Source organism: Pithys albifrons, chromosome 1, assembly GCF_047495875.1.
Source record: "Pithys albifrons albifrons isolate INPA30051 chromosome 1, PitAlb_v1, whole genome shotgun sequence".
NCBI classification, from domain to species: Eukaryota; Metazoa; Chordata; class Aves; order Passeriformes; family Thamnophilidae; genus Pithys; species Pithys albifrons.
This window is the reverse complement of record NC_092458.1, coordinates 76316537-76334116: the sequence shown is the minus strand read 5'-3', so window position 1 is coordinate 76334116 and position 17580 is coordinate 76316537. Positions and strand designations below refer to the sequence as shown.

The 17580-nt window shown below is 43.1% G+C and overlaps 1 protein-coding gene across 2 annotated transcripts in view; it reads right to left on the bottom strand.

Moving 5' to 3' along the window:
• The window catches only part of SESN3 (sestrin 3), a 46127-nt gene extending 30230 nt beyond the window's left edge, over positions 1-15897 (bottom strand). The window contains exon 1 of one of the 2 annotated variants that reach the window (XM_071555422.1): positions 15640-15897. In XM_071555422.1, coding sequence (XP_071411523.1) covers positions 15640-15735 — 96 coding nt within the window. In that variant the 5' untranslated portion in view covers positions 15736-15897. Of the gene's footprint in view, positions 1-7997; positions 8018-15639 lie in introns of those variants that run through there. The other variant, XM_071555430.1, reaches the window with a different exon arrangement.
• Between the last annotated feature and the right edge of the window lie 1683 nt (positions 15898-17580).

Genomic DNA, 17580 nt, shown 5'->3' with positions numbered 1-17580 from the left:
TGAATGGACTCTCTTGCAATTCACGGTACGAAAAGTTCTAGTGCTACAGCATTTCAGCAGAGATCATCATCACCAAGGGTTTATAGGAAAGAAGATACATTTATCTGCAGGTTACTGTAAAAGCAGACTGAGAGAATTTTTAACCAAGGCTGCATTCTCTCACCATTCTTCTTTGGTACTGCCATTGCATTCATTATGATAAAGAGCAGAAAGAGACATTTCAGATGCAGTGGGCCTTAAAACATCAACATTTGGATTTTTAGCAAGGTAAGATTATGTCTGCACTGCAGTCACTCGCACAACTGCTGCTCTTCTACAGATATTTAAAGCTAGCTTTAAAGAAGTCCTTGGTTAACAGTTCCTAAGTCAGGTGAGCACATGAAACTCAGCGCCACAACCCGCTCGAGAATCCAGTCAAATGTTAAGTCAGCTACTGCCAAGTTTTCAGTTGAAATGGTGAAGCTTGACAGTTCAGAGTGAACAGTACCTTAAAGAGATCTGCTTAGAGAAAGTATGGAGCCCTACCTTTGCACTTTAATGGAAAAATAGTAACAATATCCTCCTCTGATGAGCATCAGTCTCCCCACAGCTGCAGGGGAGGAAGCTGGGCTCTGACCTCTGCACTACCTCAGTAAAATTGTTTCTTTCCCACCTTCTACTACTACCTGTGTGGTAGGCTATCAGGAGGAACAAGGCTGCACTGGTGTCCTGGCTATACAAGTTATTTCTCTGGCTGATGTGTTAGTCAAGCAATGCTTGTGACTAATGTTAAACACTACATGGGGTCACAGAGTACTTCGAGCTGGAAGGGACTCAAAAGGATCATTGAGTCCAACACTTAAGTGAATGGTCTCTAAGTGTTTACTAACTACCAAACACTGAAAAATCTTAATTAGCAAAGTGTGGAAATCCACCACAGAGTTTAACTCGAGCTACAAAGTTTGAGGACCTTTCCAATGTGAAAAGCTGTTTGACCTGTAGCCATGAGAGCTCACATCAAACAGTCGATTCCCAGGCACTTCCAACATTTTCACCATGTAATGTCACTGTATGGTTACAGCTCTCCTTGCAACAGTTCTCGTGAAATCAAGGACATACACTCTGCCTGCTTTCCTGATCAGCCATTGAAACAGGACAGGAAAGTTTGAATTTTATCAGAAGAGAAGCAAATCTGCTGCACAGGCTCATTTCATTATGGAACATACCACAGGTGCTTCTTCATTGCATTTCAAGGAATAAGGAACAGAAGGAACAGAACAGGGACAGAAGCCCCACACTCCAGAAATAAATGTACCATTTGTCCCAGCTGACACTCCCTCTTGATAAGTTTATGTCCTTGTAATGTTTTTAGCTCAGTAAAAACTTCTGGGACACTACCTATTTGCTGCTACAGAAACATGCTCTCAAGCACCTTTCACTAACCAAGTACTATATAAAACCAAATTCTATTTCGAAACATAAGAAAGTCAAGGAAATGGCACAAGCATTGGTTTTCAAACTGTTTCTCCCACACATTCTATGTACAAAATGATCATAGCAGTTATTTTAAATCTGTGTGCAGGAACTATCTTAAGCGTCATGGAGTAACTTGCCAAAATTCAGAAAACCAAATCCTCTCACACAGATTAAAGAGGTAAATGTGCTCCATTCAGTACTGAAGTTCCCTCATCTAGTTTTCTGACATCTTTTTCACAAAGGACTGTGAAACACAGTAGCTTGAGTCTTGGAAAGCAACTCTGAACTGCTGAGCTTGCTGTCACAAGCATGTCAAGAAATTTTAATTGATTGCCTTCTGGCTGTCACAGTCCATGCACACATAGTGTGCTTTTGCCATCTCAAATAAAAGGATTAGGAACCAACCAGCAGGTGACAAGCTCAAGCAGAGGTACTTAACCTTTTCCACAATGTGCAACTAAGCCGTGAAAATCCTTGCTGTAAGATGCTGCGGACACCTGAAGTCAGTGTGTGTTTAAAAATGAAGTCTTCAAGTTCATGGAAGAGAATTACAAGAACAATTATTAAATACAGAGAAATCACCTCCAGCTCAGGAAGTTTTCAAGTTGCAGATACCTGGGATACTGGGAGACAGTGCTGTTTGCCACGACAAACTGCTTCATTTTGAGTCTTCTTCCTTCTGTTTCTCCCCTTGGCACTGTCACAGACAGGACAATGAGTTTTGATCTGACCCACTATACCTGCCCTAACAGTCATATATCTGCAGCAGACTGGTTCAAGAATACTACTTAATCTATAAATCCTATATAAAAATGGAACTTATTTTCTAATAGAGATAAGAATTGGCATCTCTCAAAAAAGGAAACATTTTAGCTAAACCAGATCATTGTAGAAATAAGCATAGTGCTAATCCAGTCTAGAAGATGCAGCCCATGTAATGGAGCTTCTTAGTGCCTGGGCAAGCACATTCCTACAACTGTCTGTTCAACACAGGTGGTATCATATGATTTACTTCAGAATCTTAACTAAATTACACTCCAATTCTTTACTAACACTGGTTTTAGGAAACAAATGTTATTCTTCCCCTTTACTGAATGCACATCATCAGATCAATTTAGACCTGAAAAGGGTGAAGAAAAAAAAATCACAGAATTAAAACATTAAGACAATATACTTATGAACCCTTCCTACTCACCTGATGGGCAGGTGATGCTTGTTTAGATAGATAGTATCTAACTGGAAGAAATAAGCACATAGTGGCTATGCTACCTCAGCATAAAGAACTTAACATTCAAGACAACAAAATATTAAAACATGAGGCTGATTTAAGGTTTCTAATTTATAGGAAACAAAATTTGTGGTTGATGTTCCTTAAAATTTTGAAAAGCTTTTAAAGGAAAATGAGAAGCCCTCTTGGTACATGTTTATTGGACAAATGCTCGTGTACAACTGGTGACCACTGAGCATCTTCGCTACAGTTCAAATAATATAAGGAATGCTGATGCTGTTCTCATAGCTCTGCCTGGACAGGGATAGTCCTCCTGGACATCCCAAAAAAGTAATGTTCTTCTGCTTTAAGAGAAGCACCTTTTTTTTGCCATTTTTCTTTGGTCGATGACTCAAACAGAAAGAATGTGCCAGACGAAAAATAAAATCTCCCTGACTAACACGCTTTACCTCTAGCCTAAAGGTACAATTTCCAAGAGCAAGCGCCTTGCTGTCTAAGCCAGAAGTTTAAGCCTCTTTTGATTATTTGACTTGTAAGCATTTTTCAGAAGGAGGTGGCATCCACACCATGCCCCTGAGTTTGCTGAATTAAGTCTTCTTACACAGTCTCCTTAAAGAAGTCCAGAAAAATCTTACAGGTGCTAGGGCCACAGATGGAAAACCACGGGTGAGCCCTTTTGATTCTTCACCTGATAGGAAATCCTAAAACAGTCACCAATTAGAGAAAATTATTTCTCCAAGGAGTCTTGCCTGCAAAGGCAGGAGACTTCTACAATGAGCAGGGAGCTGACACACTAATTGTTTTACATTTGATTCGTCTGGGAGAGGTCTGGGGAAGAGACAGGCAGAGGAAAGGCTTCATCTTGGTAGCACATTCACAAGTCACAGACTCACTGGAGCGACCGTATGAATACTTGCAGTCAGGCAGTTTCTTCCTCTTTCTTCTTCTTCTTCTTCTTTTTTTTTTAAATAACATTTTACATCTTACCAAAGTGAGTCATTAGTGAGATACAATCTTCAAAACACCCTGACTTAATGTAGCTGAGCTGGTGGCAGCAAAGACCAAAGACCTAAGGTACAAATGTATTTTCCTGATGAAACTTAGAAGAGATTTATTGCATGTCAATACAGAGACTTGTCCAGATGCGCATCAGCTGTTCCTGCTCTCTCCAGCCACCCAGGCCAGCAGATTGACAGAAATTCAGATTTACCTCCAACCTCAGAGCTGACAGATGCTATTCGTTCCTCAGATTACTGCCTACACTTCTACTAAGAGGGCTTTTGCTAGAGTTTGGTGAATTAATGGCTCTACAAAAAAAAAACAACAAAAAACACACCAGCAAGAACTAATAAACCCACTCATTTTATAACCTGCCTGAATAAAGACTTCTGTAGCTATGGAAGAGTGAATAACATGCAGTGAGTGAATAACACGCACTGCCTAATGAAGTTCTCCACCGCACTCCAGTTTACTTGTCCTTTCTCCTAATGAAGTCACCAAACCCAAACTGAGACATTTTCACAAGAGTAAGTTCACAGCCTTTACTTGCAACCAGCTTACCTCTGCACAGACAAAGGTTAGTCCATGCAACGAGTATTCCAACTTTTCTGGGAAACAAGACGCATGGCTACAGACCTACCTTCTCAAACAAGACAAATTAATCATGTTGGAGGGCAACATGTATTCATGAGGCACAGCTTAACCCAAAGGAGTGTCCCATACAAAACAGCAACAGCACCGGATAGTCAAACTGCTTTTGCTTGTACGACAAGTTTCTGTTGGATAAATAGGTCAAGTAACTACACCTTTATCTAATACCTTTTGCATAAGTGGCCTAAAGAGCAGGGGCATGGAGGGAGGCCTTCCTTCCACCTCCATTCCCCTTTTGCTTTCCTAAGCCAAGTGTGAGAAAGACTGTTCCACTATACCCTCCGTGGGTGCACTCTTCTCTTTCCACTTGTCCTCTGCTCAGGTGGAACAATACTAAGCTCCATCTCCCCTGAAGAACTACAATGCTGGCTGCAGGCTCCTCCAACCTTTAATTACATTAAGTTGACCTTTGCAACCAACACACCTTTCCTCCCAACTACCTCTGAAGCGCCAGCACAGAAGTGAGACAAGTTTTAAATTGCTGGAATAAAAGTCACTTGTTTCAAAGCAGATTCTACTTGAATGATCCCCTGACATTACTGTCTCATCCAATAACTCAAAACTTGGAGTATCAATGTAATGGAACATTTTGTTTAGGTTTTATGGAAGGAAAAGAAGATGAAAATACTTCCTGAAGCATTAATGTGGCATAAACTAGTTGGGAGTTTTTCTGGTTCAACCCCACTACTGCATTTGTTTAAATGTGGAAACTGTAAAATGTAAAAATATTAAATATAGTGGAGAAACAGAACTGAAAAAACACAAAAGAAGAACACAAAAGGCCATGTCTGATTCTAGTGCAGATGCATTAGAGCCTGTCCTCTGAATTTTAGAGCGAGAAACTAGCTAGTCAAAATGAACTGTTGACTAATGAACATCATGCACCTCAAGTGTCCCTCAAGTGTTTCAGTACATCTCCTACCACTATGGACTGGCAGTTTCCACCACAGGATACTAACAGAGTACTGATTTAGAATTTTCTAGCAGTAGTGGTCTGGAGTGAAAACAGCTGCAACTCAGTGAAAGAGAACTTAAAACATTCAAACAGCTGCCACTCACCTAATGGCTGTTTCAATCAGCTTTTGGAGGGAACAGAACAAGCCAGCTCATAACAGGGAGAGAAATGTGGTGCTTTAAATTTTTATTTATAGTATATTGTTGTCAGCTTATTAGTAGACAACAACAGGGACAAATTGTGAGCTTCAGCATTTTCCTGCCTCATATACAGGTACTATGTATAATGCATGTGCACAGCCACTCAGAAGTCCAGCTAAATTAATTAGTAGTGTGGGTGGTTCCCCGTAAACAGTTGCCTGCATTTCCTACCTCTAAGCCAGTTATCGCAGTAAGTGCTCACCAGGATAATCAAACTCTGATGCCTCTTTCCACGAAGGGTCAAGGTTTGCTCTGCCTGCTGAAAAGTCAGTGGGTATTTGCATGCAGGCAGCATAGCTGACTTCAAGACACAAAACATATTGTAGTAAAGCAACATTTCAAGCGTTCTTCCATGCTGGATGAGATCCAGCTGGTGTCAGGTAGAATATTTAGACAGCGTGTAGGCGCTCCATTTCATTAGAGGTCTAATCAAATTTCTAAATGCTAGAACAAATTACTATTTCCACACCTCTAATCAGCAAGGAGAGTGCTTTACTGAGGAGAATGTCAATCAACTCAGAGGGAATATTTTTTATTTTTTTAGTTAATAGGCATAATTACTTTAAACCAGATTTAGAACCATATGGCCAAAACCCCTCCAGATACATTTAGACAATAATGTAACTATATTCCCTTCACCACATGTTAAAGCAGGAGATACTAAACACATTTACAAGCACATGCTATTAAATTAGGTTCAACACTGTTAAGATACTGTCTTATTAAATAATTTTTAATTGCACAATTCATACAGAGGAGAGAACATATGGTGGTTTTCAATAGTTTTGTTAGTATCAGCCAGAGCAAATCCAATGCAATAATAAACTGCCCTGAGACTGACAAAAGATGATTTTGAGTAACCAGCTCTGTACTGTGCTAAGAATGGGTTACACCGAGACAGCCACTACTTCTTCACTGTCATCAACATATCTCTGTTTTACTGAGGTTATGTGGAATTGCTCAGAATCATGAATCCTTCATTTGAAAATGTTAAGTGAGGAGTCATTCTTGCAACCATTCCTCCCTTCTAAGAAACACTTTAATTGATCTTTTAAAGTGTCAAATGACTCTAAAAGAATTTACCATTATCTCTAGTTTCATGTCAAAACTAAGTTCAAATTTAATAGACTTTAAAACAGATACACAATTACACATTTTTGATTCCAAAGTTCAGCAATTAAGACATATTGACTGTATTTAGATTTAATTGCTCATTCTGAATAGATGAAAACCTGGACACCATTTGCTTTTCTTCCAAATGTATTTTTCACTTGAAGAAACAACAGAGACCTATGGCTCCAAAGAATTCTCAAGAATGCAATTTCTCCTGGCTTTCATACATGTTAACCTAACATTTGTGTATGTTGGAAAACCTAAACCACAACCCAAGGGTGGTCCACACGCTGACCACACAATATTCTTGTGTGATGCAGACTTATTAGTTCTGTTCCAGCCTACTCAGAACAAATGAAGCTAGGAATACTTCATATTTCACTCTGTTATTATTTTTTCCCACTTGATCCCCCGAGGACAGGGACTGCACATAGCCTCACACTATTACCAAGATCACTAGCTTGGAATCCATTAGAAATCCATTGTTGGTCTAAGAAAACAAGATGCTTACCTGGAGAGAAATCAACAAAAAAAAAGAAAAGGTGTTTAATCAGGAGGTTGTATCTGTTTATTTATCGTACACTTGGTAACCAGGGACATTCAGGAAAGATTTAAGATATCTTCCTACATTAAGAGCACTGGCTTGTCTCTTACCCTGAGCAGCATCACTTACACCCTGATCAGCCCTAACTTAAGTCCTTGACTGTCACAAGGATTATGCCCTAGCAGAAAAAAGCCGTTGCTTCAAAACACCTTACTTTCAATTTAAACAAGATGTGAGAATGAAGATATTTGAATAAATCAACGGTTGATATGGTCTATAACAAGAAAAAAATAGTTTCTCAGCTTCATAAACACATAATATTAATTAATTTAATGAATCAAATACCATCTACATCAGTATTTTGCCCCAACTGATAGACAGGCTTAAGCTCTGCCAGGGGAAATTTAAGTTGGAGATCAGAAAAAAATTCTTTCCAGAGAGAGTAATCAGGCATCAGAATGGCCTGCCCAGAGAGGTGGTGGATTCCCCATCCCTGGAGGTTTTTAAACTGAGATTGGACGTGGCACTGAGTGCCATGATCTGGTAAAGGGACTGGAGTTGGACCAAGGGTTGGACTTGATGATCTCGGAGGTCTTTTCCAACCCAATCGATTCTATGGTTCTATCTAATGTATGATATGCAAGAAGCATCCTATAATAAAAATTTGAAACTAGTGGTTAAGAGAGGCATTTAAAATTAATACACCTTGATCACGGCCTCCCCTATTATCAGTAATTTGCCCAGGGTGACATACCAAGAGCCCCATAAAACATCTTGAACTACAGTGAATGCATTTCATGGACTGACTGATAGGCAAACAGTCAGAAAAAAAACTGTGCAGAGTATTCCTACCTCCCTGTAATGGCATTTCACAAGATATTTGATTCATCTGCATAATGTTTCCTATAGCTTCTACTTAAAACACAAAGACTGCCAGGCTGGGCTGCAGAGACAACACTGGGAAGGACCTCTGCATACAAACAGGAACACCTGCAAAGAACAGAGAAATTAAACAGCATAAATTATTTCCACACAGGTTTTTCCAAAGCTGATGAGGTGCAATTTCTCATTAACTGAGGTCTCCCTCTTGACAAAGAAATTTCTTTTCTACTGAAAACACTCCATTTCCCCCCAGTCTATCCTGACCCACTTAGACAAAAGCCAATATTCAGCCTGGCCATACAAACTATGCTTGAGATCGCTCCCTATTCTCCAGCCCTGCAAATGGAAATCTGATAATAAAATCTCTAGACCAACTCCCCTAGCTACACACAGCCAGGGGAGAATTATACCACTATCTGCTCCTGCTCAAATCTCCCTAGCCAGGAAAAAAGGTTCAAATAAATAACTAAATGAGCATTAGCAGCTCCCTGGCCAATGTGGGAGAGCGAAAAAAACAAGGATGTTTAACAAACCATGTTATGTTATTCAGATTTCAAAACACTGCCATTTAAAGAGATGTGAGATCTGAAGGCCTAATTAAGTAATATGCATAAATTTAAAGCAAATCTTCAGAGTCCACATGTCCAAACCACAGTCAATTTGGCTAATGCAATGCTCCACTCCTACCAGCAGAAGTAAATTTTAGTGGAGGACAACCTCCACTCTTGGCTAACCCACTCCCAACATGAAACCTCAAAGTTTCTTTGAAGAAAATCCTCCTCCCCACTTTCTTTCCTTTCCCACCTCCATTCCCTCCCTGTAATTCAAAGAAGACTCTGTGTGTGCTTTTGGGTTTTGGTTTTTTTTTTTTAAATAAAAGTGACTATTCTAAGTGAGAGTGGTTCCTACGAGGCCACCTCTTACAGCTTTCATTGCAAAACAGCGTCCTTCACCAGAGGTTCGTTTCACTCATGGCACTCTCATTACAGGCCTAATGAAAATTTAATAGTTCTGCCATCTCATTTTCAGCCCGAATGACTAGGAAGACACAGGGCAATTTCTTTATACTAGCTTGAAAGGTAAAAATCAAAGAACCCAGGAATGCTCAGGACCAGTACATGTTTGCAAAGAGCAAAACTGCGCTTCAATTCCATGACACAAAGACAATAATTACACAGGGGGTGGGAGAACAATCTAAACAGGTCAGATTCTGAAAATATACAGATTACTAAAACACTTGTGAGGATGGAGAAAGAGACAAACCAGTCAACTCTGGATTTTGACTGCATTTGTTTCACAGGAAATAACCCTGTTCTTAGTTGTTGTGTTGAGGTTTTTTTTCCAACCAAATCTTTCAAGAAAAAGTAAGAATTAATTACAAGTGAGGGGCTTGTTGCTGCCAGTTTTAACTCCCTTAAAAAGTTGGGTTTGTTGCTCTTGGTTTGTATCTTTACATTTCTAGATCCTAAAAGACCCATCTTCTCCCCCCCAGCTGTGTACACAGGATTAGTTGGAGGAGGGACCCAAGCTGGTTTCACCATGTTTCACCAATGCTCCAGGGGACTGGAAGACACAAACAATGAAGGCAAACATCATGTTTTACACAACAGAATGTTGCTAAAATTAGAACCAATGCAAACAGAGTTGGGTTTTCTTGACAGACTTTGCAAATAATTTTGAGAACTCCTTTAGCAAAAGCCACATTGGAAATTCAAAGCCACCTAGGAAACCTCTCACAACTACAGTGTGAGAAAACTATTATTAAGAGGTATCAAACTACAGGAGACATAATTTGATTCTAGAAATTAAGTTTCTCAGTGACAGCCAAGGTTTGTTGATCTGATTTCCAAAGCCAACTAGACAATGCAACTCAAAACAACGCCAAAAAACAAAACAAAACAAAAAGGATGCTGCATTGTGGAAACCTCAGGGTGTTTTCCAAGGAACTTTGATTTGCCTGTGCTCAGAATACATTGAACCAGGCTGACTTCCCTCAAATAGTTGGGACGTTCTCAATTTCTACAATGCAGGTAACAGCATCTCCATTCACCTTCATGACCCATGGTGACACATATTTTAGCTTACATGGGCTTATGAGACCTGACATTAAACTATTTTTGGTTCACCTCTGGGCTACTTTCTTACTCACTCACACAGAACAATAAAGTGAATGAAAGTGTGTCTTTTTTTTTTTTTTGGATATGACCTCAACTCCCTGAGTCTAAGCTAATGCTATTGTAAGCACAGCATCATTTAATGACGTTCACACATCTTTCTATCTTAAAAAGTAGGTGCTCTTTTTGGCTACAACAGACCCAGAATAAAGTTCCAAAACCTCACACCTCTGGCCACTTCAGTTTTCCAGCCTAAACATATTTATAAGCATTTTACATCCATCTACTCTTGAGCTAATTTCTCCTCACAGGCACTTACCAGTGTATGTATTTATAGACATGGACCATATCCCCCTTCAGCTTTTGTTTTTGCTGGATTAAAAAAGCAAACTCTTCTAGTCTCCTTCTGCAAAATCACTGCTCTGTTTCCCCTAGCACCCAGCCAGCTGACCTCTGTGCTTGTTTAACACAGAGTCCATCCTTCTCAGCTCCCCTACTCCCCAACACCACAGCCCTGCAGGGTGACAGTAGGCTGCTAGTCCTCCTGCACTGACATCATTCTCCCTGCTCCTTCCAAGGAGCTGCTCCTGTTGAAAGTATGAGTAACAGACAGCAAAACCTGTAACTGTCACATTTCACACCACTGGATTTCATTAAGCCAGTGCTCAAGGTATCTCAACTTTCCATGAAATGTCCCTCTCTCCCTGGACCAAGAGCATTTGCCACTTCTGCCATGTGTACATCTTTTATGGACACTCTCATTGTTATTTCAAACAGGGTTAAACCAGATTAGTTTCAAGTCATTCTTTGAAAACTCCTCTCAGCACAGAGACTTATTGCAGCACGACCCACCACTATTCCCATTCCCATCAGTTCCAAATACGTGTAAGTAATAGGAATAGAAAAACAGACAAAATGTGTTAGATCAAAGGTCCCTATTGCCCAATAATCTGCCCCTGCCAGGGGGCAACAGCAGACATGTAACAGCCAGGAAAGCATACAGAAACTATACTGAGGGGTGTTGCTATTTCATATTTACAGGTCTTGTTTCATTTTTCTGTTATGAGTTTGCCCAAATACTTCTCAAACCCAGTTAAACCTTTTGTTATACAGAACATTAGCGTTAGTAAATCCCAGTGTTGAATCTGAGGTGACCTGCAATGATGAGTTCAATCTTTGATGTTACTTCAGATATTTAATGATATTTAATGAATGAAGTCTAGTTTCAGTCTATCCAAAGCCTTTGGAAGAGGACCCTCTGGCATCCACTGTATCAAAAGAAGACCACTACATTAGTCTAGTGTGACCTGCTTTTGGTGGTATCATGTCACGTATGTTTTCTTCGTATTTGCTTTAGTAGCTTTGTACGCTATTGAGACTTGTACTAAACAAGGAGATTGGCATAGAATCATAGAATGATAGAATCAGTTGGGTTGGAAAAGACCTCCAAGATCATCAAGTCCAACCCTTGGTCCAACTCCAGTCCATTTACCAGATCATGGCACTCAGTACCACATCCAGTCTCACCTTAAAAAACTCCAGGGATGGTGAATCCACCCCCTCCCTGGGCAGGCCATTTCAATGCCTGATTACTCTCTCTGGAAGGAATTTTTTTCTGATCTCCAACTTAAATTTCCCCTGGCAGAGCTTGAGCTCTTGCCCCCTTGTCCTATTGCTGAGTGCCTGGGAGAAGACACCAACCCCCACCTGGCTAGAACTTCCCTTCAGGTAGTTCTAGACAGTGATGAGGTCACCTCTGAGCCTCTTCCGGGCTAAACAACCCCAGCTCCCTCAGTCTCTCCCCATAGGACTTGTGCTCCAGTCCTTCCACCAGCCTTGTTGCTCTTGTTGCATGCGACAATGAGGAGCACTGAAAATTATGTCCATCATATTGATGGGTATTCTCCCTCTCACAGCATAACCCTCATTGGATAGGTTTATAAAAGCCAGGAACAGACACTAGATTTCATGTCTTTACGCAGGACTCCAGCACAGAGACTGGCTCAAGCCAGGAGGGTCACCTAAGCCGGGTTCATTTCCACCTTGCCAATATCGAAGGATGCTTTACAACTGCATACCCCCAACACCCATTTTGTCATTGCCCTTCTATCTTCCTCACTGAAATCTAAGACACACAAAATATTTAATCCTGGAACCATGTTTATACTTACTTTGTTTTCTATCCTACCAACCTGTATGTACGTGTAAAAGAAGCTTTCACTTCACGTTTTGCAATTTGCAACTAAGCTTGAACATTTGGCAAACCCTCCCTGTTCCTACACTTCCTGACATATCAGGATTTTTCCATCTCCTGAGGACTTTTTGCTTATTCCTAAAAGTTTTCCTGAAGCAGTTATTTGTCTGAAGAAATACTGAGCCCTTCCTATGTGTTCTCTCCTCACTTGCTTGGGCTACTGATTTTATTTAGGCAGGGGAGCCTTGGGTTTCCATAAGGTTCCAGACCCCCTCCAGGGTTACACCCAGAGCTCCTCTGCCCAGGGATTCCTTTACATGTTGCATTTTCAAATGGAAGAGCTGGGCCTGTCCTGATTACTGCAATGGCAGAACTCTCAGCCACATCTAGGAGAGACTTGGGAACAGAACCTGTATGCCATTTTAAGCAATTTCCCTCCTGATATGCTACAGTTTTGTTACAAATCCTGCTCATCAATCGCACAAACCAGAGCTACTCATCTCATTTTGTTCACTTTTCCATTTACTTTAAACTGAGTCAAAGTATTAGCCTTGGTTGTCTGTTCAACAAGCTCACTCACCAAATCCAAACCTCCTATTATTCATCATCTTTATTTTTTTTCCCCCAAATCAAATAATGATGTAGCTGTCGTATCTATGGCCATCTAACCTCTTCTGATTAGCAGCATTGTTCTGCAAGTAGATCTGGTTATCCAAAGTGTCATGTAACAATAGACCCAATCGGAAACTGTATCTTTTAATATGAAAAGGCTTCTTCATAGGCAAATGTAACCCATGAATCCTTAGCAAGACTCTTAGTCCTACCCTGATAGAACTTTTTCTGGTAAAACATAAGTTTGGTTAATTTGAAATTGGCCAAAACCTAAAGTGCTGCCTCTAGCTTTTGCTGTTTCCCTGCTGAAAGGGAAGCTTACCTTCACCCATGAGAATCCAAAAACTTCTAGACTATTTCAAATTTCATTACATGCCACTGAGCAGAAAGGTTGTTTGCTCCTTATAATCTTGACAACAGCACTGCCTAAACTGTGAGTGTTGAAGTGGCTTCAAATAAAGACTTAAGACTGAGGAGGGCAGAAGAGATTCAACACATTTCAAAACCGATCATTTTTTTCCAGTAGGTTATCACATGAGCATTAAAAAAAACCCCAACACCATCAAAAGAACAGATGAGGCAGCACTTATCTGAAGATTATTACTCTGAGACTCAGGTCAAATTTGCATCTTGCTTCCATCAAGCCTTTTATTTTTTTCTCATGTTTTCTACTTGCATGCTTGCCAACGAAGTGCAAAAGGTTAAAATTTACAGTGATTTTTATTATACCAACTTTTAAATAATTACAGATGTAGTCAGAAGCTTCGTACTTCTATGTTTATTGTTCAGCCTACAACACAGATGCAAGAACATCCCAGTACAACCACTGAAAGCAGAGAACACCTATGTTCCAGGAGAGTTTTACAGGATATCACTCGGTTTCTTTATTCTTTCCCCAATTTTGCAATGAGAGTGGTTAAAATGACCACAGACAAAGCAGGACAGTGCTAAGCTGCCTTCCTCAACAAACCCAGCTGGGTACCTATGTTTCACCATCATCCCTAAATTACTTTAAAATAAAATAATAAAAAAAAAAATCCAGCAAGTTTCCTGATACCAGAAAAGAACCATCTAGCCCTGTCCCCTCCTCACACCCCCCACTGCTATTAAAGAGGTATACAAAAAACGTCCTACCCAGCAGGACAGGACTCTGGCTTCAAAAAAAATTCAATAATTTAATTTTAGATCTACAAGTGCTGCCAAGCACCACTTTATTTGTCAACAAAACATTTTGATTATTTGGCAGAACAAAGCAAACTCCCTCCCTACTTTCTCCACTTATGTATTTGGCACCAGTTAATTTGTATGTCTTTAGACATATGTCAAGTCTGAAGCTGTTTCAGGCTTTAACCCCACGGAACTTCTCTCTTTTAAGTACTTGTTTTTCTTAAAGCAGTAACAGCAGCAAGTTAAAGCCAAGAAGGGATTCGATCCTGCAACGAAATGGTTAAAAATCAGACTCTGCTGATGTGTGCTTCTCTGATCCATTACATTTCTTGCAAGCTGAGCTAAGAGCTGAGCACCAAGTATCAACTGTAATATGATCCAAGAGTTTATGGAAAAAATAACTGCACATACCAAGCATGCACATTTAATAAGATTTTGTTTCCATTAAAATATTCAAGAAACATGATTTTTAAGATCTGCTCCTCTCTCTTACCGATTTTTAACGTTTCTCCTCCCCCTCCCCTAAATACACACCTCCTTTCCAAAAACCAAAGTCTTAAAAAAAAAAAAAAGGAAGAAAGAAAAAAGCAGTCCTACTGCAGGGAAGAGAGTCTTGAAAAACAACTTTGATTGGCACTTGGCCTGACCCACAGAGGAAGAAAAACAGTTTTTGGACAAAGAGCGCAAATATTTGAGCTCATTGACTTACAGTCTTTCTTAGCATTTGCAAAAACCAACCTAGAGCAAAATGTATTGGGAGAGATTGAATTAAAATAAAACCAAAACCGGCATCGCGTTCATCTTGGGCGCTCGGGGACTCGGCGCGTTTGAACAGCTCAGCAATTTTAATTCATTTGCACTGGACAAACAAAAAGCACCTCCAGTGATGCTCCCTCCCGCAGGCAGATGTGGGAGCAGGGGGTACTGCTCGGGGGGCACGGGGGGGCCGCGGGAAGCGCCGGGCACTGCAGGGATGGGCTCCAGCGGGATGGGGGCTGGGGGCTCTTCGGGGCTTTGACGATTTTTTTAAAGCTCTGAGCTCGGATCCCCCCGCACAAAGACTTGACGGAGACGCCGGGGATGAATTTCGCCGGTGAGATACGTGGATAATAAACTTTGCAAGCGCGGCTGGGCTTCCAAGTCACGCCCCTCCAGCCTTGGGGAGACCGGGCGCCCCCCAAGCCCCCGGGATGGAGGGGGCAGCCTGGGGCAGGTGACAGCCGTCCCAAGGGACCCGGCACCCCTCGGCACCCCCTGCGGGCACATCCCCCCGCCCCCACTCCCCAGGCACTCACCCCCTGGCAGAGCCCCCCCATGTCCCGACCCCACTACCCCCAGCTCTCCCAGCGCCCCTCCATCCCCCGCCCCACTGCTCACCGATGGCCCCTTTTTCCTCGTCCCACTGTACCTGACCGTGTTCCACCCACACGCCGAGTCGCTGCCCCATCACCCCCCGCTCCCTCCTGGAAGCCTCTCCCGCAGTCCCCGCAGCTCCCGCCGCCTCTCAGCGGGCGCCCCCCGCTACCTGTCTCGGCACCTTCCGGCAATTGCCGCACACCCGGTACTGCCCGGCGGCGGCGGCGGCGGCGCTGCCCACGGGCCCGGAGCCGAGGCGGTTCATGGTGGCAGCAGTGGCGGCGAGGGCCGTGCGGGACGGGACGGGACGGGACGGGACGGGACGGGACGGGACGGGACGGGACGGGACGGGACGGGACTGGAGGCGCCGCTCAGCTGCCCGCGCCGGCCGTCCCCATCCCCGGCCGCGGCCCCAGCGCCCGCTCCGCTCCGCGCCGCCCCGCCCCGCGCACACCCCCGCGGGTCCCGCCAATCCGCGCAGCCCGCCCCGCCCATCGCCGCCAGCTCCGACCAATCGCAGCGCTTCGCCCGCCGTTGGCCAATGGGCAGCGTCCTCCGCGCTCCCATCTCCGGGCAGCCTGCGGGAGGGGGCGGGGTGATAGGCGCGGCCTCAGCCCCGGGGGGCGGGGCCGGCCCGTCTCTGGGCAGCCTTGGGGAGGGAGGCGGGGCTGGCGCCTCGGCTCGTGCCTCTCCTGGCCAATAGGTATGGCGATATGCAAATGAGGCAGCGAGACCACGCCCCCCGGGCAGGGGGCGCTGCCCGGGCTGGGGTCGGTCTCGGTCCCGGTCCCGGTCCCTCCATGGAGTCAACGGGCATCCCCAGCCCAGGATCACCCGTGGCATGGATGAGGTGCCTGCCTCAGCCTCCCCCCCGCCTGCCTGTCGGCCCTGCGGCCAGACCCAGGCCCGGACCATCCTCCTCCTCCCGGGGTCCCCCGTCCCGGGGCGGGAGCTGCCTGTGCGCAGGTCGGGCTGCCCTCCCTGCCGGAGTGCCGCACATGCAGGACGCGACTGCCCTGCTGCCTGGCAGAGCAGGATGAGGTGTTGGCTCTGGGGAAGTCTGTGTGTGTTTGCCTCAGGTCGCCGGGATTGGTAGGAATGATGAGTCAGGTTTTCTGGACTCCACGCTAATGCGCGGAGATGGAGTGTATAATTAGGACAGAGGCAAATCTGTAATCTGCAGGCTCGGAGAGCTGGGGTATAAACCTCTCTTTTGCATCACAGCATCACTGCAGTTTCCCTTGCTCCTGTGCTTTTTAGCTTTTAAATGTGCATAGAAGAGCTTTAACATAAGCAGTCACACTGACGTCAATGAAAGTTCATTAAATGTCGAGCGTTATATAATTTCTGTTTTGAAACATGATGGTATAGAATAATTTGTGGGTTTTTTTACGGGAACAGAATGCTATTACCTTATGAAATTTCTAAGCAGATTTGGGATGTTACATTGTTTTTAAGGTTTCTCCTGGCAAAACAATTTTAAATCAGCTGCTTGAGAACTGTGATCTGCTTTGCCAGGGAATACTTTCTATTTTTGCAAAATGAAGCGTTGTGTAATTTAGTCAACTGGCTGGCTAAAAAGGGCACAATGTAATTAGTAATTTACGTCTCTTAAAGGAGACTAATTGAACCTAGATCTGACTGTCTTTTGAGAAGTACTGAAAAGTCCAGACTTTGCCACTGTAAGTAAAAATTCTATCCACAGTAACATTCCCCTCCATCCTTTCCCCTCCGTGCGTTTCCAAAGGGATCTTTTCCTCAGGCAATGCAGCCTTCAGAAGACGGGCGCTCTGTGGACTCCAGTATTGCCATTCAGTTCAGTGTGGAATGCATCCAAATGTTACAGTCACAGGCAGCCATACAAAAATGCTTGGAGAGGAATAAATAGAAGAGGGTGGTCCTTTTTTTTCCTTCCCCCTCCAGCAGTGTACTTGAAATGAGATCCTAACATGAGAAAACAGTTTGCTCAAGTCCAGGTATTTGCTGTGCCCTGTCTGGATCCCGCACTCTGCAGCATGCTGCTGTTTAAGCAAGGGGAAAAGTGTAGCCAAACATGTTAGTTTCCATCATCTAATATGAATGTAATGCTAAAATTTAAGTAACCAACGTG